This window comes from Bidens hawaiensis, unplaced genomic scaffold (genome assembly GCF_021521415.1).
Source record: "Bidens hawaiensis isolate Kalapana, Puna unplaced genomic scaffold, B.hawaiensis_p1.1 tig00002507_1, whole genome shotgun sequence".
In the NCBI taxonomy this organism is placed as follows: Eukaryota; Viridiplantae; Streptophyta; class Magnoliopsida; order Asterales; family Asteraceae; genus Bidens; species Bidens hawaiensis.
Window position 1 is genome coordinate 1,529,750 of NW_027491137.1, and position 25,504 is coordinate 1,555,253.

The window sequence follows — 25,504 nt, forward strand, 5'->3', positions numbered from 1 at the left end:
AAGTGGGCTTCGGCCCAAAATCACCCGATTTGGGCTTTGGCCCATATAATCGGTTTTATATTTTTTTTTTTTTTTTTTTTTTTTTTGAACAAAGCCAAAAAATATAACAAGATTAAATACAAAAAAAATATGCATGTTAATTTTTGTATAAAATCTTTCAAGGGGAAAAAAATATAAAACCGAAAACCCGAAGCTTAGTTTCCCGTATCCCGGCTCTTGATGCCATTTGTTGGGTTTCTATAGAAATTATAAACTTAGTTAACCATTTAACTAGTCACAATTAAGGCGGAAGCGTGATATCTACAAACTAAACACATGTATCCATGTGTTTATATATGTATATATTACAAGTCTATATAATATATGTTCATGAACAACCTAGTTTATCCATGTCATTAGATTACCAATAATCTATTTACTAGAAACCCGAAGCAAGGATCAAATGATACGGAAAAGCTAAACTATCAAGCTAGTAAATACTTACATTCTTAACCCTTTAAGAGTTTAGTAGATGGTTGAAGAAGATGATGATGTGAATGTTAGATTTTCAAGGAAAACCCTCAAACGGAATATACCCCGAGCCTCCAACACACACCGAGCTATGCTAGGAAGCTTGAACACGAAAAAAAACGAGACCCGAGCCCTTCTTTTTCTTTTGGCCGTAAACAAGAAAGAAAGAAAGGAAGAAGTTATGTTTTTTATGTTACTTGAAAGTGTTTATATATTTTTGATCATGATCTTTTCTCATCATCACATACCATCATACTAACATGGTGTTAGGTTTTGGTTAGGTTTTGGTTAAGTAAAATACACTCAACCTTGTGACAAGAAATTGACCAAGATATGGGGTGTGGGGCCCACCCTAAAACCGGCCCCAATAATAATTTTTTTTTTTTTTTTTTTTTATTTTATTTATTTTATACTTTATAAAATATATAAACACCCCATCTTTTATAAACCATTTTATAAAAGAATACATAGTTAAATAATCATTCCAATAATAATTATTTGAATAAATAAATTAACCGATTAATTTATTTAACACTTTCAAGTAAATATTCAGAAACCCGAATTTCTGAATGTATCGTGTTCTGTATTTGTCTTATAGATCTTATCTTAACAAATACATAATTGGTGTGTGTCTAACTCGTTATTGGGTATGACCCGACTTGGATCAAACATGACTAGCCACATTAACCTAATTATGTGTCTCGGGCATACGGTATTCCAACAGGTTGTAGGTTGTTGTGGTTGCATCCAATTCTTCTATGAAATTGGACCGCTAAGCCTTCGGTTCCATGGACGATGCCCAACAGTACAGTTTACACGTTTGTAAAAAGAAATAAAAATAAATATATTTGTTTGACAAAAATTAGATTGAAAGGGTTTCGAAGCTGGCTTTACTACAGTTACATACGATTCATACACCCGAGCATATGTTGTTAACACCCAAGCATATACCTGTGCATATGCTGTTAGCACCCAAGCATACGTTGTTAACAGAACGAGATCCATACGCGTTCTCGTCGCAGCGCGCGAGGGGCAATATTCTAGTTTAATTTATTATCCATTCACCACTTTGATAATATATATTTAGTTGTCCACAACTTGGAAACGCACTTTGACATGACAGGTAGATAAAAAGCCATTTTTGAATGTCTACGAGCACCACATACTTAAGATTTTTTGTTTGCTATCCCTATCGATGGGTTAGGCTAATATATGTCCCTCGTGGAGTATTTTACTATCCTCAAGTATTGTCTCATGATTCCTCTATTCCTGGTTGATAAGATATGCCCTATTTGTCACAAGGTGTGTTGGACTCGTATGGGAAGCACGCTATGCATTGTAGAGAGCTCCTTGGGTTCAAGTCCCACATGATTTGGAGAGTGGCGGTTTCACGGCCAACCAGACTGCTTTAAAAGCTACTTCATACAAGGTGACTAAACATGAGAAAGTGTGTCTTGATAACCAACATGTATATATATCTTTCGCATTTGACACTTTTGGTTTCCTTGCACCTGAAGCAGTGGAGCTACTTACTCAACTCCAACAGGTCCTGCATAGTATTGTTTCTACTACAAGATCTATGAATGTATTAGTTTTTAAAAGATTAGGGTTTGTAATTCATAAGGGGCTAGCGGCGCCACTTGTTACCCAGTTATCTTATGTCTTGATATAAAAAATTTATTATTTATTAGTAATTTTTTTAACGACCAACTAAGTAACACCGAGTATTCCGTACGCAGCCCCCATTGGCTAAAGGTAGCCCGAGCCGGCCACGAGTTAGTAATATTAAAAACAAAAAAAAAAATGATTTGTTAAACTTTATACTTTTTGTCCTACACGTATGTATTTGTATCATTAAACCAAAGAAATCACATTCCTAAAAAAGTGATTCATTTCTAAATACACGGTCAAAAAAATTATATAAAATCTTTTATATCAACCGATAAAAACACGTTATATCACCGCAATTTCATAAAACTTACAATTATTTGCCAATATTTTTCATTTCCACTAAATCCGACTTTTAAATTTGAAAAATTGAAAAAAATTCATATATATCCTTGTAAATTCAAATTAATTGAAAACAAAACATACTAAAAGAATATAGTTTCAATGTACTACACACTATGTACCAATGGGTTGGTAGTACATTCGCAAAAACAAAGGCTTTAAACATCCTATGTTTGAAGGAATTTGAAATGATTTGGTTCAAGTCCCACAAGGCCACAAACATAAAATTTTTTTATAAAAAAAATGCTATTAGAGAAAAAAAAACAAAAACCATACACTGTCTTGATTTCTTCATTTATTCTTGTAAACTTAATTGAACAAGTCGAGTTTTAATTACCGCCATTTAAAACGATACGCTATGTCTTACAATTATTTGTCAATATTTTTCATTTCAAATTAATATATATCCTTATAAAATTTTAATTAATTCAAAATAAAATATACAAAAAGAATATAGTTTTCAACTTTTCATGCACGAAAGACTGTCTTATTTTCATCTATATTCCTGAAAAAATCGGTTGAAGTGTTGAACAAGTCGAGTTTTAGTTACTACCCTAACACCATTTAATTATTATAAGATGGTAATTTTGAAAATATAATATTTATTATGTTTACTTTTCTTTATTTAGTAACTATCATCTCCTTTAAGGTAGTTAGATCTCCGAAAAATAATTTCTTTCTTTTAAAAGCATGTCCATCTCCTCTTTCGATGGAGAACTTTCATATACCTTGTTTTAACTGATTTTACTCGTTTTTTATATTTTATTTATTTCTATATAATTTTCTAACACTATTCTCTTCGTCTTTTGCTAAGAGGTAAGATCATTGTTTTTGTTTAGAATATATTTATGAATTTATCATGTATGATTTCTTATGGTTTTGCTTCTTGCTTTCATTAGGCATAATGTTGCTCCCGTAACGACAAGTTAGTTTCAGACATTGTGAAAGACGCATAAAATAGTCAGTATTCTTTTATGTTCTTTATCTTGTTTCTTAACTATTATCGAAGTATTCGTGTTCATATATTTGATTGTCGTTTTTGTTCGATCACGCGGTCTTGATGTTGATGAATGATCTTTTGCTCAAACAAATAGTAATAAAAATTTATTTTACATTCTCGTGAATTGAATTTTAATAATCCAAACTATGAATTATAGTATAATAATAGTCTATACTTACAATTTAGACATTGACACTCTTAACTTTGAACGCTTTCAAAATAATCTCACTCTCACTTTACTCAACTAAAATGAAAGGGGTGTCATTGGTTAAATTTATAAGGATAAGCTACTATAACTAAACTGATTATAGTTTGGATTTTTTAAAATCCACTTTCCAATATATTTTTTAATCGTTTTCCTTGGCATTTACATGCTACTAACCCACGTAAGTTTTGAAAATAAGTTATTTATAAACAAGGTTTTAATTCAATGTAAAAATTGCACTAAAATTACTTTATTATTATGTTTTCTTTGAGAGATGATGATTTGTTTTGACCCCATGATAGTGAACACATATAATATTCATTAAAATATTTAATTAATAACATTGACAAACACAATGATTTCTATAAAACACTTTCCTTATTCTTTTCCATACCAATCTCTTGTTTCCATAATTAAATATATGATACATTATAATCAATATCTATTTATTAATTACAATAAAGGTTGTTTTTTTCTAAAATACCCTTGAATGTTAACAGCTCTACAAAGAAAGAAAACTCTACAAAGAAAAGAGAAGTGTGACAATGGCTATTCCATCCACAAATGGAAAAAAGGTTCAAGGAGATGAAGGAGTGGCTGTTGTTAATGGAGTTGAAGAAGATGATGATATGGTATTTGACCCTTCTGCCCCTCCTCCTTTCAGGGTGGCAGAGATCAGAGCTGCCATTCCTAAACATTGTTGGGTCAAGAACTCATGGAGGTCACTTGCATATGTCCTCAGGGACATTTTGGTCATTTACTCTCTAGGGGCCATTGCTGTCTACTTGAAGAACCTTACTTGGGTTTTTTGGCCCCTCTATTGGGTTGCTCAAGGCACAATGTTTTGGGCACTCTTTGTTCTTGGTCATGATTGGTACAAATTGGCTTTCCTTGTTACTATTTTTTTAGTTATATTAAATAGACAATATATAAAGGCTAGTGTAGTAGTATTCACTTATTTGCTCATGTGTTTTTTTTGTGACAGTGGTCATGGAAGTTTTTCCAATAGCTCTACTCTTAATAATATTGTGGGACATTTTTTGCATTCTTCGATTCTTGTACCTTATCATGGCTGGTAACTTTGAACTTACGCTTTTACCCTTGTCTTCAAAGCATAATGTACAACTCTTTACAGGAGAATCAGTCATAGGACTCACCACCAAAATCATGGGCATGTGGAGAACGACGAGTCGTGGGTTCCGGTAATTTTGTACTATAATATACAAACGTGATGTTTTGCAATATCACGTGTTATTATGAAACAATAGAAACGAAAAAAAAGAAGCAAAAGAACATTATTTGATGAACAACTTGCAAATAATGCACTTAATACAGAGTTGAGATTTAAGAACTGTAAAAAACCTTGATTTATTATTTCAAACAATCGATTGAGGCTTACAGAGACAAATCGAGGGTTACAAATAGAAAAACAATCAAAGAAGCTAATAATATAGCTTTTACAGATTGAACAAAGAAAGATGTAACACGGTGATTCTGTAGCTAATCGAGTCGAATGCTTGGATGAGATTAAATAGCAATTGTGATGAAAAATGGTGAATGGCTTCGTTATTTCAATCTGCAGTAAGCCATAACTTAAATACCAAAACTGAGAATGAAAGACAGCACATATCCAGCCCTTTTAATTTCCTTGAATGCAGCAACGGTCCTATCTTTCCTTTATTGCCCAAGTCAACCTTCAACTTTCCTTATTATTAAACCTCACAAAAAAGGAAAAGCAATATAAAAAAGAATTAGAACATTTCATAATTTTAACACCCCTCCTCACTTTGATTCCCAAAGTGGTCTTTTAATCCCAGTTTCCCACATAACAGGTTATGTTGGGCAACACCTAATCCTTTAGTAAATATGTCGGCAGGTTGTTGAGAGGTGTCAATTTTGTTTATTTTGAAGACTCCTGCCATAACTTTTTCCCTTAAACCGAAAAGATCAATTTCAAAATGTTTAGTACGTTCGTGAAAAACTGGATTTGCAGATATTAGAATTGCAGAATTGTTATCACAGTATATTGGCACGGGAAGGGTGTAACTGACCTTCAAGTCTTCTAAGAGTTTAAGAACCCAAATAACTTCACCTCCGGTGATATATATTGCTCTAAATTCTGCCTCGGTAGAGGATCTAGAGACTGTACTCTACTTCTTACTTTTCCAAGAGATTAGACAGTCTCCTAGATACAAACAGTAACCTGTAACACACCTTCGTGTAACCAAACATTTTCCCCAGTCTGAGTCGGAGTAGGCTTTTAGGGAGAAGTTTGGTGACTTTTTAAACCTTAACCCTTTTCCAGGAGAACCTTTTAGATATCTTAGAAGTCTTAAGGCAATTTGAAGATGAGAGTTTAAGGGTTTGTGCATAAATTGACTTAGACATTGAACGGTGTAGGAGATATCAGGTCTGGTAAGGGTTAGATAAATTAATTTACCAATCAAGATTTGGTATTGTGTGATGTTTTTTAATTCAAAATCGTTTTTTTCACAATTAGTACTGTCATGCAGACTGATGTTTTGTTCCAAAGGATTCCCTACGGGTTTGCTTGCAAGGAGACCAAATTCATGAATTAGATCAAGGCAATATTTCCGTTGTGATGTACATTTCATTCCCGTTTTCATAAACCTCAATCCCAAGAAAATATTTTAGTTTTCCCAAGTCCTTAATTTGAAAACACTGACTTAGCTTTTGTTTAATGTTATTTATTTCTAAGTCATTGTTACCGGTTATGATTATGTCATCTACATAAACAAGAAGAAAAACAGAGGTTTCTCCGGTTATTTTCATAAATAAGGATGGGTCATTTTTGCTTTGTAAAAAACCGATGTTGGTGAGGGTTGAGGTTAGTTTTTCGTTCCACTTCCGGGGGGCTTGTTTTAGTCCATATAGGGACTTAACAAGTTTACATACCTTGCCAGGTGTGATGTCTGAATTGTTACCATACCCTACGGGTAATTTCATGTAGACATCTTCATCAAGCTCCCCATAGAGGAAAGCATTGTTAACATCAAGTTGAAACACATTCCAATTATTTTGAATATATAGGGCAAGTAAAGCACGTATGGTAACCATTTTGACAATGGGAGAAAATGTTTCGTCGAAGTCAAGGCCCTCACGTTGATTGCACCCTTTAGCAACTAGTCTTGCCTTATATCTCTCAATCTCTCCATTTGACTTATATTTTATTTTATAGATCCATTTACACCCTATTGTTTTTCTATTAGGGGGTAAGTCAGTGATGATCCAAGTTTTGTTTTTGTTTAAGGCTTCCATTTCTTGATTCATAGCATTTACCCAGTTAATATCCTTAGATGCATCAAAATAAGTTTTCGGTTCAATGCTTTTGTTAAGAAGAGAAACAAAACATTTATTGTTATAGGATAGATTAGAGTAGTTAACAGATTTTTCTATCCCATATTTGACTTTCCCGTTTAGCACGAAGTCGGTGTATCTTTTTGGAATATTGCTAACTCTACTTGATTTACGAGTGCTTTCATTAGGGTCGGTTGAGGTGCCCTCAGGGAAGTTAGCATCAGCTATTTCCTCATTACGATTTTCAACCTCAACTGGTTGCCGAGTGGGAAGAGTGTTGTCAATATGAACATCGGCTTCCAACAGGTCCGCGTCAATATCTAGGGTAACAGCTTCCTGGCTGCTGCCTAAGTTATCAACAGAACTTTGTTAGTTCCCAGAATTGTCATTGTGACTACACCCATTTTCAGTCGAGCCATCCAAGTTTAGGTTGTCATCTTTGGTTTCCCTCCCCTCATCATCGGGCCTTTTAATCTCAGTATCATTTGGTTCAAAACAAAAGTCAAAAAAATTCAAGTGATTTACTCCATTTTCTTCAGGTAAAGTTTCTATTTTATCTTTTAAAGGAAAATAGGTTTCGTAAAACTTTACGTCACGCGAATAAAAAACAGTTTTGTCATCAAGAGAGAGTAGTTTGTAGCCTTTTTATCGAAAGAGTAACCAATTAGAACACATTTTGAGGCTCTACTGTCAAATTTAGTTTTTGGGTTTAGATTTGTTGCAAAACACAAACAACCAAATGATCTGAGATGTAGCAGAGAGGGTTTTTTAATTACTCGCAACTCATAAGGGGACTTTCCGTTTAACACGGATGATGGAGTCCTGTTAATCAAGTAGGTAGCTGTTAGAATACACTCAGGCCACATGTATAAGGGAATGCCACTTTGAAAAAGTAAAGATCTAGCAATATTTAAGAGGTGTCGATGCTTTCTCTCTACTATCCCGTTTTGTTGTGGGGTATACACACAAGTCGTTTGATGAAGGATACCATTAGTTTTAAAATAGGTTTCGAACCGAGTGTTAACAAATTCAGTACCGTTGTCGGTTCTAAAACATTTAACTTGTTTGCCAAACTGAGTTTTAATTAACATTAGAAAATTCATGATGTTTTGAAACACTTCATCTTTTGACTTGAGAAGGTATACCCACGTAGCCCTAGAATAATCATCCACCACAGTCAAGAAGAATCTAAAACCATCTAAACTTGTTATTTTAAAAGGTCCCCATAAGTCTAGGTGAACGAGTTCACCTACCGTTTGGGTTTTATGTTCGCTTAGAGGAAAGGGGCTTCTAGTTTGTTTTGCCCGGTGACATATTTCACATGGAACATTTGAGTCATGGTTTTAAGATTTAGTTCGGGTTTTAAGACGAATAAAACTTGATGTGAGGGATGACCAAGTCTAGAATGCCACAATTTCAAAGTATCATTAACGGGCCCAATAACGTTGTCACAAACGAACACACCTGGAGGAACATCCCCAAAGTAATACAGGCCATTGACCTGTTTACCAGTCAGAAGTGTCATCTTGCGAGTTAGGTCCTAAATTAAGCATTCAAATTCATTAAACCAAGAACCAAGTTTGTTGGCTTTTGCAAGTTTGTAGACAGACAAGAGATTAACACAATACTCAGGAACAACCAAGACATCAACAAGAACAACATTTTTTCCAAGTTTAAGTTTCCCAATTGATGTTATTTTTGCATTAGTCCCGTTGGGGTGACCAACAGTCATGTTGTAGCTTGACACATCGACAAGGTCAAACATGTTTTTACTAGACAAGACCATATGTTGGTTAACACCCGAGTCTATTACCCAACCCCTGTAATTTCCTTCTTTAGGTGGAGAAGCACAAGTAAAAATTGGGAATGTACAGGCGGATTGAAAGTTACCCGCCATATGTGAAGAGTTTTGATCCGAAGCCAAAGATCCATTTAGCATGGTCATGAGTTTAGAGTATTGTTCAGGAGTCAACTGACACGAGACTTCACTAGCAGTTTTTGTCTCAGACACAGCATTGTTGCTTGTTGTGGCTTTTAACTTGGTCTTATAATTTGTTGGATACCCAACCAATTCATAACACTTTTCAACCACGTGACCATTTTTGTTACAATGGGTGCATTTCAGTGGACTTCTAGGTTTCTTGTAATTAGAAGTTTTAGATGCAAATGCAGTAGGCTGAGATTTGTTAGATAATGTTATTGTCCTGTGAGATTCCTCGCTAGATATAATGGCAAAGGCACCCTTTACCGTAGGTAAAGGATCTTTAGTTAAAATGGAGGTTCTCACAGGTTGATAAGCATCGTCTAACCCCATTAAAAATTGCATCAGTCTCATATTTTGATTAAATTTACTTGTTTCATTAGCTGCATTACACGTACATAAAGGCAATTCAGACAGTGAGTCAAATTGTCTCCATATAGATGTAAGTTGATGATAATATTCAGAAATAGGGCAACCATTTTGTTTAAACAAAGAAATTTTTTGATGAAGATTATACATTATAGAACTGTCAACTTTTGAATAGGTTTCTTTCAGTTCCTCCCAAACAACTGATGCAATTTTAGAAAATACTTGACCCATAAATAGTTCTTCAGAAATAGAGTTTAAAATCCAAGACAACACAACCGCATTGCATCTATCCCATTGTTTACCTAGGTGTCCATTTGTAGTGGGCCTATTACATGTTTTGTCTATAAAACCGAATTTGTTTTTTACATTTAAAGATAGTTCCATAGAATTGGCCCACACGCTGTAATTTTCTGTCCCTTTTAGCTTAATATTAACAATGGTCAAATTGTTGGTGTCAGAAACATGAAGATAAAGCGGATCACCAAAATCAAGGTTACTCATTTGATTATTGTTATTATTAGTGTTAACAATATGTGAATTTGAATTAGTCATGCTGAATGCACAAAACTCACAGAAGCACTAACAAAAAATAATGATAGTAGTAATAATAAGCAGCGGAAATGAAAGCAATAGGGAGATCACACACTTCCTAAAAAGCCTAAATGCACACAAAAAAGCACTCCCTGTTAACAAAGCCAATTACTAGTACTCCTTACCCACCCAAAAAAGGGTGTCTAATGCAATACTAAAAAGACAAAGAAAGGCGTGATGGAAAGATCTTACAGTGAGAAAGCAGAGAGACCTTTTACTTTTCTTTCCTTTTTCACCTTTTTTTTTTTTTATTATTATTGAAAAGATGCACAGCAACTTAATATGAGAAGCCTAAGGTAGCAGCCCAGTAAAGTTTCTGTTGACCAAATGCCCAAGAACACAAACCCTATTTTAAGAGTGCACGACTTGGTTCAAAGAAGAAATAGCCAACCACAGAATTATATTCCACAGGATCACGTCTAGATTGAGTAATTTCAACCAGAATTCGATTTCACACCCTGGATACGAGCTTCGTGATTCGGAGAAGATAAGCAAAGCAAACCACTCTGATATTGAGCTTTTAGTTCCTGCTTCGACCGCCAAGTCAATTTTGATGGTAGTCAACCCCTAAATCGGAAGGATAGCTGAACAATGGTTCGAATCAAAAGAAGCAACGAAAGGATCAGACACAATATAGAGCCAATAGCTCTGATACCATGTAAAAAACCTTGATTTATTATTTCAAACAATCGATTGAGGCTTACAGAGACAAATCGAGGGTTACAAATAGAAAAACAATCAAAGAAGCTAATAATATAGCTTTTACAGATTGAACAAAGAAAGATGTAACACGGTGATTCTGTAGCTAATCGAGTCGAATGCTTGGATGAGATATGAAAAATGGTGAATGGCTTCGTTCTTTCAATCAAAGCTGAGAATGAAAGACAGCACATATCCAGCCCTTTTAATTTCCTTGAATGCAGCAACGGCCCTATCTTTCTTTTATTGCCCAAGTCAACCTTCAACTTTCCTTATTATTAAACCTCACAAAAAAGGAAAAGCAATATAAAAAAGAATTAGAACATTTCATAATTTTAACAAGAACTTATTAATATTTTTATAATTTTTAGATTCCGGAGAAGACTTACAAGGAGCTGGATGCTAAGACAAAGTTCTTTAGATTCAAAATCCCTTTTCCAATATTCGCGTATCCACTATACCTGGTGAGAACCCACACATTTGTATTGTATTATATTCTCAAGTCGAGCAGATAACTGCTTATTAACAAATTTTGGGTATATTTATGCAGATGAAGAGGAGCCCGGGGAAGAGTGGGTCACATTTCAACCCGTATAGCGATTTATTCTCAGTGGACGAGAGGCATTATATTGTGACATCTACCATATGTTGGGGACTAATGGTTGCTTTGCTTTTCTATTTGGCCAATCTTGTAGGACCACTCCTCTTGTTGAACCTCTATGGCATTCCTTACTTGGTGAGTTCTATGTATCTCAATGCTTGTATTGTAATACCATAGGCAAATCCCGCACATTTAGGTTCGCAAGGAATATCGGCCTCATATATAGCCAACATATTTTAATGGCTGTGTATGAGAGAAGAGCGCCACAGTTAAAAGTGCTAAAGTGAGAATAGTACTAGGATGTGTAAGCTCCTTGGAAGTTTCCATCGGACAACAGATAAACAAATTGTGAGCTCCTTGTGGGCAAAACAAACACACAATGTCGGTTGGTATGGGAGGCTGCTTCAAAATGATTAATTCATATTGGCTTAAATATGTGATCATTTTGATAAAATTTACAATTTTTATTAATAAAAATAATAAGATCTAAATCATCCTAACAAATAGATATAAATCTATAATCTTTCACCATCTTTGTGTCTACAGATTTTTGTGGCATGGTTGGATACAGTAACATATTTGCATCACCATGGTTATGAGAAGAAGCTTCCTTGGTACCGCGGCAAGGTACTGACAATTGTTTGATTAAAAAATATAAATTTTGTTAAAACAAACAACGTTGTAAATATGTTTTTCAATCAGGAATGGAGTTATTTAAGGGGAGGGCTTACAACGGTTGATCGCGATTATGGATTAATCAACAACATTCACCATGACATCGGAACTCATGTCATCCATCACCTCTTCCCTCAAATCCCACATTACCATTTAATAGAAGCTGTAAGCATTTATATCACATATATGTTCATATTTTACTGTCGGGCCATGACAACGTGTGCATGGATGTGCAGACAAAGGCAGCTAAGCTGGTGCTTGGGAAGTACTATCGAGAGCCTAAAAAATCAGGATTAATACCGGTACATTTGATAAATAACTTGACAAGAAGCATCCAACAAGACCATTTTGTTAGTGATGTTGGTGATATAGTTTACTATCAAACAGACCATGATATGGCTGGAAAAACGAGACGATGAAAACCCTATTTTTTGTGAGTTATTTTTCAGGATGCCGTAGGCAGACTTATTATAATTGAAATATATTTTGATTAATTCCGTCTCTAAACAAGACAAAAATTTTTGTTAGTCACTTTTTAGTACTCGCTTGTGGCACCAGAAATCTCGGAGACAGATCTATATAACAGTTTTAATATATTAACAACTAAAAACTATTTCTTATATTATTCCAAACAAAATTCTACGCAAAAAATTTCACTGAGAACCATTATCAGTTATAAATACGGTTTTGATAACCAGAAAATAATAATAATCATCTAGGTTATTAAATAAGAAAAAATTGTTATAGAAGGTGAGACGTGGGAATTTTCTGTTAAAAATATTAAAATTTGTAAAACATGTTAACAAAACCACTCCTAAAATGCTAAAATGCACATGAACACTGAACCTAAAAAAAAGGTTTAAATCAATTGATGGTCTGATGAAAAGTGAAAATCTTGAAGAGATTGGTAGACTATTGAATTGCACATTCTTGATCAATTCATACTTGAATCAGTTAAGCTATAATAATATCATTGTCAATATGTGGATACAAGCTTGAATTTGCTACAAGCTATAATAGAACATGCATAGATAAACTAACTGATGGGAACTATGAATTCAAAGCGCATGAGGAGCTTTATGAACTTGTACTTTTCGCCCTTTTTGTTGTACAACGGGACGCAACGAATGCCAGATCTCAACTCGGAAACAGGTAGGCAAGTTTGACCTCCAAACTCATTTTTCTTTGTAGTATCAGTGTCTTTAACTTCAATCCTTAGCAAAGCTAATTCTGGGACCCTGATTGGAAATTCAACCACCTCATCCCAAATGGGCCACCAATCATCCTCAAGTGTCTTAGTTTTATACATTCTTTGACTTTTATCACCCTCATATCCAGCAATTCCCACCTACAGTTTTAAATTGTCATATGTGATTTTTTTTAATTGTAAATGAATCTTTTTATAATTGTAAATCTTGTCCCAAATTGAACCCATTTTGATGAAAAGGACCACAACCCATTTGGAGGTGGACCATTTTGGTAACAACCCGTTTTGACCCGAACTCATTTTTGACCAATTTAAAGGTGGACCATTTTTGAGAGAACCCTTTTGCCCCGAAACAAGCTGATATCTTTTCAGAATGACCCGTTTTGACCCGAACCCATACTGATAATTTTTTTTCTTCCTAAGACGACTCGTTTCAAGATGGAGCATATTGGTGAGAACCCTTTTTGACCCAATACGAGCTGATACTTTTTAGAAAGGCCCGTTTTAAATCGAACCCATTTGGATAATATTTTTCTTTTTAAGACGGCTCATTATCCAGGTAGACCATTTTGGTGAGAACCCTTTTTGACCCAATACGAGCTGATACTTTTTAGAAAGGCCCGCTTTAAGTCGAACCCATTTGGATAATATTTTTCCTTTTAAGACGGCTCATTATCCAGGTAGACCATTTTGGTGAGAACCCTTTTTGGCCCGAACCCATTTTTATAATTTTGACCATTTTGGTGAAAACCCTTTTTGACCCTAAAAAGCTGTTACTTTCTGAGAACAACCGGTTTGACGAACACGTTTTGACCCTAACTCATTTTGATATGTTACCCAACCTGACCCATCCATATTATCAGGCTTAACTGCAAATTAGCATTTCAAATCATTGTGCTCACTTTTGCATAGAAGTCTGGTGGAGAACAATAATCAAAGTGAGCATGATGAAACTCCAAATGCCATCCTTCTCCCATGTAAATGTTAACCTGTTCAGAAACACATATATGGGCATAAAAATGCAAACTTGATATTATTTTTGTACTTTTAAATACTCAATTAACCTTCAAAATTTTCTTGACTTCAGTAGGACGAAATGTCGGGTCACCCTCACATAAAAACTTAGGTTTCTTTACATAACCACAACCATTATTGGCTCTGAACAAACCTTGCATTAACCATAGATTCTTTGCATATCCCTGCAAGCACGAGATCGTGTGTGTATATAGTGGAAAACTTTTTAACTTTTTTTTCTGATTTTTTATATTAAGAAAACATACAAAAAAGAGCTACCTGCATGTTGAATGCAACCATTTGTGCGCCATGGTTCCAACCATCATAAGGATTGTAATTAGATGAATTAATACGCGTCCCCTTAGGATACACCCTGAATATATTACGCTGCGTAAATCTAGATGAATGAACAATAATGAAACCATGTCAATCTTTATTCATTGACACTCAATTGACAATTTCCAGTTTTAAAATTTACAATAATTTGAAAAGAAATTTATTTGATTCAAGAAAGATGTGCTCAAAATCCATACAACTTTATCTAATGTACCTAACAATCTGTGGTCCATGTTCTTTGCTAGCTTCTAGAAGCTCTTGTTCGCTCATGCTGAGACGTTTGACCGTATTCTCCTCAACGTTTAATGCATGCACATTTCCTTTATGTTTGACCGCATGGATAGCAATTAAATCCTTGTATTCAGGGACTTCACCCTCCATTTCTGTCTCTTGATGCTTACTGTTTTCATCAGAATCATCTTTGCTTTGAAAGCAGTCAAAAATTGTACCAGACTGTTGCAATAAATGAATCAAGAAATCAAATTACCACACTATAGGCATAATTAACTTATGAATGGAACGATCTGGTCTTCTTTTATCACAAACAAATAAAATCAAATAAATAGCTAAAAAGAAATATATCAAATGGGTTGATAACCGCCAAAAGTCTATTTATAGTTATACAACCTCCAAAATTGTTTTATTTAGGACTGTAAATGAGTCGAGCCAGATTGGATTGGGGCTCGGCTCGTTTATGTAAACAAGCTGAAATGCTGAACTAGAACCAGTTCGTTTATTTTTTGAAAAAAATTGATTATATATTTACACATTGATATATATGATAAAGAAAAAAATAATAGTTATAACATACACATAATGCATAATTAATGAACTACAAAACTTCAAATTTATACATGTTAAACGTGGGCATACTTTTTATATATATTAAAACTCGGGCTTTATCTTAAGCAAGCCAATGAGCCAGCTAAACGAGCCTAACGAGCGAGCCAACGAACCTGACTTAGCTTGGCTTGGGATCAGCTCGATTGTTTACAAACGAGCCAATTTTGAGCAAGCCTTTTTCAAGCAAGACACGAGCCACGAGCTTTAAAAACAACCCTTGTTTTATTCAAAGATTTAGATATTAGTGCAATAAACATACAACCCGACCCGTTTTGACCAGTCCAACCAACCCATGTTGTCACCTCTACATATTAATATATTATATAGTTATTCTCTTAGCATCTAAGGTCTGTTTTCGAGTATTAATCATGCTATTAATATCTTAGCATTTGTACTTTATAAACATAGAATTCTTGTAACCTTATTCAACAACAATATTCTTTTAATATACCTTTTGAGGTGCACTAGTCTCTGAGTCCGACGACTCATTTGGTGGTTTTGTTGAAATGATAATCTTTCGTTTTAAAGCAGCAGGCGAAGGGAGTTCAGTAAGTTCATAATCTTTCCTTGGTTGAACCAGCATATCCCCAAATGTTTGTTTGACCATCTACATCAAGAGTTGTGTTTTCAGAAACAGGTTATCAATATGGTACAATATTCAAAATCCATCACCAAAAAACGTGAACATGCATGGTTTTACACACAATAGCCACTTTGGTGCGTAGACTTCTGTATTTGAGATGATCTTCAAAAGTGATAATAACTGGATAGTCAGAAGACCAGAATGCAAATTCCTTGATAACTTTCAAGCATCTCCTCAGTTTAACAGAGGAAGTCAGAGTCCTTTACAGAAAGAAGAAACAAAATCACAAAAAATAACAATCATTGCAAGTTATATAACAATTTACTAGTCACATTAGCATATAATGGTAGGCAACTTCACTTTGATACTTATTTTAGGTCTTAAGAAACCTTAAAGTTTAATTTACTTTTTTTCAGGCCTAAAAAAGATGGTTAGCTAAAAGAATTTGGACCACTTTTGGCTACCTTTTTCAGCAATTATCCTTAAATTAATCAACTGCATACCTTCCATGGTAAACATTTACATCAGTGTTGGTTGAATTGGGCCATAGATCCAGTTCAATACCTCTTACACCATTCTTTAAAGCCCTTATGATAGGCCTAACACTGCTGTCACTTGTAAACTGGTTACCGGTTAAGTAAGTATTGTGGCTGGTATATATATAATAATGAGAAATTGGAGATTTCATGTCATCAAGAATTGCCTGTGTGCAAAAAAAAAAAAAAAAAAAAAATCAAAATCAAATAAGACAAAAGAAAGTGTAATAATAATATTAATACAACTTATAAGAAGAGTATTACACTAAGAGGATGATTGAGATCATCATTAAAGAGAAGCTTCATCAGATGCAGGCCTTTGGATTGCAAAAGATTGTGATGCTTTGACTTTTCGACTATAGTATTAGCATCTTCATCAGATTGTTCTTGAATGGTTCTCAAGAAATCCTGAAGATTTTTAAAATTCATTATACCATATTCCGTGTAGGTTTCAAGAACTCGTTTGATATCCTCGGGAAGTACATCTCGTTTTGGCCTAAATTGTCTTGTGAAACAACCAAATACTTCAAAAGTTCCATAATCTACACAAGAGAAATAATAAGTGAATTACACAAAACACAACGATTCTGCTAATTTATCTTCTAAGTTGAATATATGCATGGAACATTAAATATACGAAAGAGATTGCTTCTACTGATTAAAAAAGAATGGGTGTCAAAAAAGGAACAAAACTTTAAATATTCTAACTTCATTAACATTGCTCAATTGGAAAGTGGGAATTTATGCAACCTAATATTCCAGATTCTGTTCCTTTTCTTCTTCGTCTGTCCCAAGAATATTTACTGCATACAATAAAGCATTATATTATACTTGAGAAGCAGAAATGAAATTTAACAGGAATAACATGAGATGTAAAAGATGGAACATATATAGGGATGGACCATACAAATTACAATGGTCTATCTTCTTTTGAATACTAATTTGTATTTTTGCTAAATAAAACTCCTACCATTGAGAACAAGAAACTGTACAAAAGTGAATGGATTTTTTTTTCAAAATATGCATACAAATGTTTAATTACAATTTACAAAATTGAAAGAATAGAACTTTTTCAACAACAAATGATGATAATTATAGACACCAACTCCCAAAAAAATAACAAGCTAGTCTAGATTAATAATGCATACAGCATACTTTAGGTGAACTCGAACCGCATGAGTAACCTTGCTACTGTGTACTGTTCACCTTTGCGGTTACAGAGTGGGACTGCACGGATTCCTGGCCTCAACTCTGAAACAGGCAAACATATTTGGCCAGCAAAAGTGTTTTTCTTTTTAGACATTTTGTGATGATATACTTCAATTCTAAGTAAAGCTAATTCGGGAACTGCTAATGAAAATGTAAACTCTTCATTCCAAACAGGTGCCCAGTTGTTCATATTAGTTTTGGTCCTTTTCATAACTTTATCAACAGATGCTCCAGCAATACCAACCTGTTTCAGGGATAAAAGATTAACTAAACTATTATCTTGTGACGCCTTCTAGAAAAAGTACGTGCTTTATTTAGTATTCTTTGTTTTATAATTGTGTATTATAGACTTTGTTAATATCTTAAACACTAAAAATAATTAATTTTGAACATTAAAACTTGGTACAATTAATGATCCATCATGCATATAATAATTATATCAAACTAGGAAAAATATATAACCAAATGTACTTTTTGGATCTTAGTTATAGATCATGGAAAAGAATATTATGTTATGATTTAATATGTATAACATATATATATATATATATATATATATATATATAGAAATCATGAGTTCTTAATTGATTACAACCCTATATATATATATATATATATATATGGAGATGAGATCATATAAGAACAATTATATTATTAGGAATCAAATAAAATAACTCTTGGCCTTTTAGTTCTTTTGAGTGGAAGAGACATGCTGTTCTCAGATCTCAGTCATCCATTAGAATATAATCCAAGGGGCAAAAGGTGGTTAGTTTTGATCCTAATTATTTAATGGTCCTCATTAAACTCCCTCTATATCTATATCTTATATGTATAAATACATATGCATATACATATGCTTTTGAAAAATCAAAGACGTATTTTTAAATTTTAATTGGGATTAAGTACAAAGATAATTACATGTGTAGTGATTGCAATTATATTACACCACTTCTTACAATTAAATTACTATTTAAACATGTATTTTATAATATACTAGCAGTATGAAAAAACCCACTAGACAGATCAACTATAAAACTACCATCAGGTGCAATTAATTACAGCTATGCTACTTGTTAGTTGTTACCATAGAGAATAAAGATAATTACCCTAGTATAAAAATCTGGCGGGGAGTAGTTATCGAAATGAGTTTTCTTAAAATCCAAATGCCATCCATCTCCCATATAAACTTTCACCTGTGAATGGCACATCACAATGTGAGAAGAAGAATTATTTTAAGTAAAGCATAAGGTATTTTTATTCTATATGATATTAACCTTTAATGATGTCTTAGGTGAAAGCTTTGCTTTTGGATTAAACACCTCATTCTCGGACTCACACCTCATCAAAAATTCTGGTTTTTTCACATAACCACAATTTCCATTAGCTCGGAACATTCCATGCATTAACCACAGTGATCTGCCATATCCCTGCATTATATAGGAAACCTAGACATTAGTTACTGATAATATATTGGTCCATAATATTTGTTGTTTAGAAAATAGTAGTAAAGACTAATGCTGACCTGCATATTAAATGCAACCATCTGAGCTTCATGTAGCCAGCAAATTAGTGGCTTGTAATTGGAGGAGGTAATGCGAGTTCCTTTGGGATAAACCCTTAGAATATTCTTTTGTGTGAACCTGGCACAAAAATATTCACAAAAATACATGAGCACAGAAATTCACAACTCATGACATAAACATAAAATTCATACAGCTTGTACATCATAACTAAATGTCGCAAGTTAACATGTCAATATAAGAGCTTTCTTAGTATGGTTCGACTGAGAAACATTGTTTTATTAATTCTGTAATTCTTTTTGAAAAAATTCATACCTCACTACATCCTGTCCATGATTTTCTGCAGCTCTTTCAAGTGCTTGTTCTGCTAAACTTAGGCGCTTAACTTTGTCTTCTTCAACTTTGAGTGCATCCTTTAATCCTCTTTTTGGTTTGCCAGCATGAATTGCAATCAGATTCTTGTAAACAGGAGACGAAGATAGTTTCGTTTCCTTTAACAAACCTTCATTCTCAACATCACTTCCAGACTGCCACATATAGCACACAGATTCAGTTAGGGTTGTTTGTTTTAAGAAAATAGACTAAAAAATAAATGTCCGAATATGCCTGTTGTCCACCAAACCTTAAAAGTTTTGTCCTCACTACAAGCAACATCATCAGCATCGCAACTACATTTACCATCTCCGGCTTCAATGCACTCTTTTGGAGGTTTTGTTGAAATCAGAATTCGATGTTTCAAGTTTTCGGGTGTTAGGAGTTCTTCTAGGTTCTCTGAGTCAGGGTAAAACAGCATCTTCCCAAATGTTTCAGTGATCATCTACAAGAACAGTGGATAAGAGCATGAACAAAATAAAAATGTTAAATAGAGTATTTATTCACCTTAGCTACTTTGGCTTGAAGATCTTGTTGAAGGTGATCTTCAAGTGTTATGATGACTGGATAAGGAGAAGCCACGAATGCATACTCTTTGATTGCTTGCAGACACTCCAACAGTGATACTGGGCTTGTAAATGTCCTTCCATGAAGAACGCGGACATCATCATTTGATGAGTTAGGCCATAGATCAAGTTCAATGACTCTGACGCCGCGTTGAAGTGCTTTGATAATGGGATTTTAACTGGATTTGCTACTTAATTGGTTCCCGGTCAAGTAGGAATTGTGGCCGGTGTACATGTAGTAATGCGACAAGGGAGCCATCATATCTTGGTGAACCAAACATTGAAATCCATGTTTTTAGTAACCATTCCATTCATGTACATTTATATATTGTAAATTGTTCAAAAAGTGAAAGGTAAACACGTACAGATGTTAACTAAAGATGATAGCCTAGCTTTCAAATTCACATTTTGTATTAATGGCTGTGAATTTAACCTAAAAGTAAATATTATAATGAGCTAGGCTAAAATGTAATTGTGTTGATAGCAGTTAAGTTAGTTAGGGCTATAAAAAGTGATGGAAGAAGATACCTGAGATGTAATAGGGGGGTTGAAGAGGAAACGATGAAAATCTTGCAATGAGAGTAATTGTGGAATGCTTCCCTGACGTCAGGGGGTGGTTGAGGTTCAGTTAATTTGAAGGTTCTGGTAGTAATACAGAGTACTCCGTAATCCTCGATTCCCATTGGATTTGTTTCTGGATAATAATAATAATAATAATAATAAGATAATGTATATTTGGTGGGAGCGGGCTGTTTTTATAGTGAGAATGCACACGGATTTCACGCGTACAAGGAATTGGGAAATTGGTAGACGGTGCGATGGATCTCAAGTCATCTGTGTGTGTGTGTGAGATAGATAGAGAGACCTGGTTGAACAATTCCTTCCCGCTTTTTTTAAATATTATTATTGTTATTGTTATTACGAATGACGCGATTCCTTACTCGCTTTTTTAGAATTTATTATTACTACGTTTATGGTATGGGTTGTAACGCGTTCATTTTACATGATTAAATAGAATTGGAATTAGAATTTGCGTTGGATTTGGAATATGAACATTCTAATAGGAATTGAAATCCAATTTAATTCTTGATGTGTTCGTTTGACAAATGAATTGGAATCGGATTTTTTTTAACGAGGATAACGACGGAAACATTTTAGATTCTTTGTTTTTTTATTTTTATTTTGCGTTATGATTTCTTTTTATTATTTTTTTAATTTTTAGGGGTTTTCTATTAAGATTAAAACTCCTCAACAAAATATTCAAAAATCGAAAACAAAAAGGTAAAAAAATTAAAATGTTTTATTCGTTGTTCTCGTTAAAAAAAAGAACTCGAGAAAAGATTCCAACGAATTCACTTGAAATCCTCCAGATTTTGGAAGAATTTAGAATCTCTTTATTTAAAGGAATTTGAAGGAATTGAATTCCAATTCCAATTCCTTGATAACCGAGCACACCAAAATGGAATTAAGATTCCAATTCTAACGAAACGAACACGCCATGTCATGGGATTTTAATTCCACTTCCTTTGAATTCCCACGAATTCTGTGAAACGAACGTGCCCTAAGGCTATTGTTGTGGGGCTGTAAACCAGCATTCACACACCTTTTTTTTAATCGTTGTTTTTTTTTTCTTTTATTTACTGTTTAATTAAACCACAACACGCGAGTTTAATGGCTGGTTACTTAAAGTCCTCACTGCCATTTTAACTAACTAGCAAACTCTTTCCCTCAACAACCAACCAAAGCATTATTATTGTTACCAAGTGAGAGTGAAATTGATCATTATTTTTGTTGTTTGGTAAGAAATGCAACATTAAAGACCTTGAATCCTCGTACTAAGCCAACAAGTGTACATCTTGGACATCCTTGAAGATACATGTATGCTGGGATGCCACCCTAGTGTGTTCTAATGGAACCTAATCTCAAATAAGATATAGGAGAAGAAGAATTAAAGGTAGAGTAGTAGAGAGAGATAAGTCAATATAGAAGACTAGTTGGTAGGCTCTGTCACACCTTGATTTAGGGCCTAAGCGTGCCTCCCATTAGTTGGTACCTGTTTTGTAATATATCAGAGTTACATTCTTTTAGCGGAAGTCTTTGAATAAAATATTACTATATTGAAAACTCAGGATTAAAAACCAATTTGATATTTCAAATACATGTCTTTTGAAAATATGGTTTTCTGTAACATTCTGAATTAAAATCAATGTTTTCAGACCCGCACCGAACATCAATCCGAACTCTTTACCGGGTCACAAATCGAAACGACCCGGGAGGGCGGACCGAACATTGACCCGGATGACGTCATAAATAATATATATATACACACACATAACTAGTTTTTATATATGAATAATAGTATGATTTTTTCCTTTTTTAGGTTAATATCAATTTGTTTATTATTTTGGCAAGATTTTGTGTTGTTTTATTGATTTTGAAGTTGTGAAGAGCATTGAATATATATACGATTCATTTCCTTTTTAGGGTTAATTTGTATTTTTCTATTTACAACACATGTATTTCTCAGGGAAAAGTTAAAATACAAAGGGAGACAAAAATGAGAAATGTGAGAAGGATTTGTGGCCATACAAAAAAATGCCTCAAAAAAAATTTCAAAAAATTAATAAAAAAATCATAACTCAAAATATAAATAAAAAAAAAAAATTAAACTAACAAAAATGTTTTCCTCATCATTCTCGTTCAAAAAAAAAACCCGAAAAGACACAATGAAGAGACAAAAGACACAATGATGAAAATGAACAAGAGACACAATTATAACTAAAAAAAGACACAATAAATCACAAAATATAACACAATGTCGAACAAAATATAACACAATGTTGACTAATATAACACAATATCAAGAAAAAAATACACAATGTCAAGGTAAAAAGACACAATCAAATAATCAATGATGAAAATAAACATAAAACATAATGATACACAAAAAGACACAATGGTCTTTTTCACTCAACATTGTGTCCTTTTCAAGTTTTTTTTTAAGAACGAGGAAGACGGTGGAAACATTTTTGTGTTTTTACTTTTTTTGTTTTTTTATTAAATTTTGAGTTATGATTTTTTATTTATTTATTTTTAATTTTTTAAGGGTTTTTTTGTGTGGCTATAAATCCTTCTCATTTTTGTCTCCCTTTGTAGAATAACTTGGCCCGTATTTCTCAATATATATTTTATGTTTTTATGAAGAAAGACATATTGTAGGTCCTCTAGATGGATCTCAAGACTTGACTCGGATCAATCCGTGTTGTTGGTTAGCGGAAATCACCAACGACACTCGGATCTCGGATCTTAGTTTGTTTATGTAAAAGAGAGAAAAAGGAGAAGTGGAGAGAGAACTTCTTTTTATTTCCAAGAGTTGTGAAAGAGTTGGAGTTTGGAGAAATGGTAAAGTGTCCCTTTTATAGGGTCCCTATTTCTCCAAAGTTTACATAATAAACTTACAAAAAGTATCGAGTACGTAAAACACCGACTAAAAGCAAACTAAAACGACATACGCAATCCTAAAAACAATATAGAATATTGGCCCTACAATCTCCCTCTAGGATTGAGTATGTCAAGGAACCTTCATCAAGTTCTTTGCTTCGTCTTTATTTCTTGAAACTAGTACTTGTCTTGATCCAGTAGCTTGAACAAGATTGGATCTTGAACAAATCTTTATTTTCCAGTCTCGTAGACTTGAACTTCAATCTTATTTTCTGGGAATGATCGGCAACAGCAAATTTAGAAACATCAGATGCGGGAGGCTCGACATCTAATTTTCTCTTGTTGACTTTCTTGTGCCGATTGGTTTCTTTCCTTGTCTTTGAATGCAATCAGTTCATTTTTAGCTTCAACCACCAGCTTTTACGTTCTCGTTTTCTTTTAAGCGCTTCAGCATCTGCAACTCCAAGCAGACTTGATCTTGATCTACCTGTCCATGTATAACTGCACAGAACTTAGAACGAATCAGATTCGTTCACAGACCCTCTCGAGGGTCAAAGAAGAATTCATTCACAGACCCTCCCAATTTTAGTCCCTCAACTTGTAAGTGATTTGTTTAAGTCCTAGGTTTCCAACAAACTTTGCATGAACGACCTTAACCACAAAACACGTGATTTTGAATAAACAAGGTTTGATAAAATATGTACGAACACAATAAAAACTTAAAATCTTTTTGGCATTTTCATATAGTTTAATATTACGAAAATATATACATAGTATTTTGAAGTTGAAACAAAAATAAAACAAAATCAAAATAAACAATAAAAGATAGGAGTAAAGATGAAATTAATATTATATATCAATAATATTTACAAAATTTTCTAATGATTTTAATATTTTTGTGAGAAAGATCACAACATGGAATCATATTGATTTGCAAAGCCCTAGATCGCGTTTCCATTTTGATATTATTATGTCACAATTTCATCACCGACTATAGATATTGTCCGTTTGTTTAACTTGACAAGTGTTTTGATGCCAAAGTGATACGTTTAAAGTACAATTAGGCACGGTGCTTATGTGGTCCCCACTTAATCAGACATGTTACTTATTCCATCATATCTCGGGCTTACTTTGTGTTAACATATCACCTCAACTTGACTTAAACCTTTCTTAGTTGATCACAGTGCTCTTATTAACATACTTGACACTTTGTACTTTGTACACTCTACACTTTGTGCTTTGCACACTTGACTCGATCTAGAAAAGTTAAAATAAAGAAGAAGATTCGGGGCCTTAACAATCAGATCTTGTATGACTACAAACAGAGAAAGTTCAAGACTTGAATCAAAATAAATGAAGAAATAAAGTAGAATTGAAATCCTAAAAGACTCTTTTTCTTGATTTTTCATTGTTTTTCTGTTTTTCTTTTTCTTTTCTTGACTCTTTTGTTTTTCTTTTTTTTTTGCCTTTCTATGAGGCCTTTCTTGACTCAAATAAAAATTAAAAATTAACGCTTATTTCATAAGACGACTGTGATCAGGTAAAGAGAGGCTTGGGTATGACATGTATAATTACATTTCTGCCTTCATGAATATGACTTCATGGAATCATGCAACCTCTTCATAAACATATATCCACTAGTACCGGCAGGAATTTAGGTTTATATCACCCGAAACTTACTTGTTTGTCAAGCCTATCTACACATCTGTGAGTGATTTTGTAGACTTTTGATCTACTCTTTTCATGCGCTAGGATCATTGCATATCAATGTACTATCATTTTCCACATGGTCGGACCAATTCTTAATTGAAAATTTTAAATATCCGACTCCCTCTACGAAGGAGCTCCCTCAAAGCGGGATAATACTTTTTGAATTTTTGAAATTTTTCTTTAATATGAGTAAAATCTTTTTGTTAAG

The 25,504-nt window shown here is 33.6% G+C and overlaps 2 protein-coding genes and 1 pseudogene across 3 annotated transcripts; 1 reads left to right on the forward strand and 2 right to left on the reverse strand.

Moving 5' to 3' along the window:
• Positions 1 to 4,270: 4,270 nt before the first annotated feature.
• LOC143619741 (omega-3 fatty acid desaturase, endoplasmic reticulum-like) lies at positions 4,271 to 12,378 on the forward strand. Its single transcript, XM_077091598.1, has 8 exons — positions 4,271 to 4,599; positions 4,711 to 4,800; positions 4,861 to 4,927; positions 11,055 to 11,147; positions 11,234 to 11,419; positions 11,831 to 11,911; positions 11,987 to 12,124; positions 12,196 to 12,378. The coding sequence occupies exons 1-8, from the start codon at positions 4,271 to 4,273 to the stop codon at positions 12,376 to 12,378; spliced, it is 1,167 nt and encodes a 388-aa protein (XP_076947713.1).
• A 551-nt stretch (positions 12,379 to 12,929) lies between these two features.
• Positions 12,930 to 17,299, reverse strand: LOC143619792 (phosphoinositide phospholipase C 2-like). The gene is made up of 10 exons (XM_077091638.1): positions 17,290 to 17,299; positions 16,743 to 17,020; positions 16,446 to 16,645; positions 16,064 to 16,202; positions 15,811 to 15,966; positions 14,731 to 14,969; positions 14,460 to 14,577; positions 14,231 to 14,365; positions 14,069 to 14,155; positions 12,930 to 13,307 (listed from the first exon to the last, which is right to left on the reverse strand). The coding sequence occupies exons 1-10, from the start codon at positions 17,297 to 17,299 to the stop codon at positions 12,996 to 12,998; spliced, it is 1,674 nt and encodes a 557-aa protein (XP_076947753.1). The 3' UTR covers positions 12,930 to 12,995.
• A 258-nt stretch (positions 17,300 to 17,557) lies between these two features.
• On the reverse strand, positions 17,558 to 20,422 carry LOC143619793 (phosphoinositide phospholipase C 6-like; annotated as a pseudogene). The gene is made up of 7 exons (XR_013151235.1): positions 20,087 to 20,422; positions 19,830 to 20,024; positions 19,523 to 19,788; positions 19,210 to 19,327; positions 18,962 to 19,114; positions 18,794 to 18,880; positions 17,558 to 17,931 (listed from the first exon to the last, which is right to left on the reverse strand). The product of XR_013151235.1 is annotated as a phosphoinositide phospholipase C 6-like (transcript).
• Between the last annotated feature and the right edge of the window lie 5,082 nt (positions 20,423 to 25,504).

Bases quoted from the DNA above. Each gene is read 5' to 3' on its own strand.
- LOC143619741 (XM_077091598.1), top strand. From the start codon at position 4,271: ATGGCTATTCCATCCACAAATGGAAAAAAGGTTCAAGGAGATGAAGGA. The intron at 11,148-11,233 runs GTGAGAACCCAC...ATATTTATGCAG, and splicing joins TCGCGTATCCACTATACCTG to ATGAAGAGGAGCCCGGGGAA. The intron at 12,125-12,195 runs GTAAGCATTTAT...ATGGATGTGCAG, and splicing joins ATTACCATTTAATAGAAGCT to ACAAAGGCAGCTAAGCTGGT.
- LOC143619792 (XM_077091638.1), bottom strand. The intron at 16,646-16,742 runs GTAATACTCTTC...TTTTGCACACAG, and splicing joins ATCTCAATCATCCTCTTAGT to GCAATTCTTGATGACATGAA. The intron at 14,366-14,459 runs GTAGCTCTTTTT...TCGTGCTTGCAG, and splicing joins TGGTTGCATTCAACATGCAG to GGATATGCAAAGAATCTATG.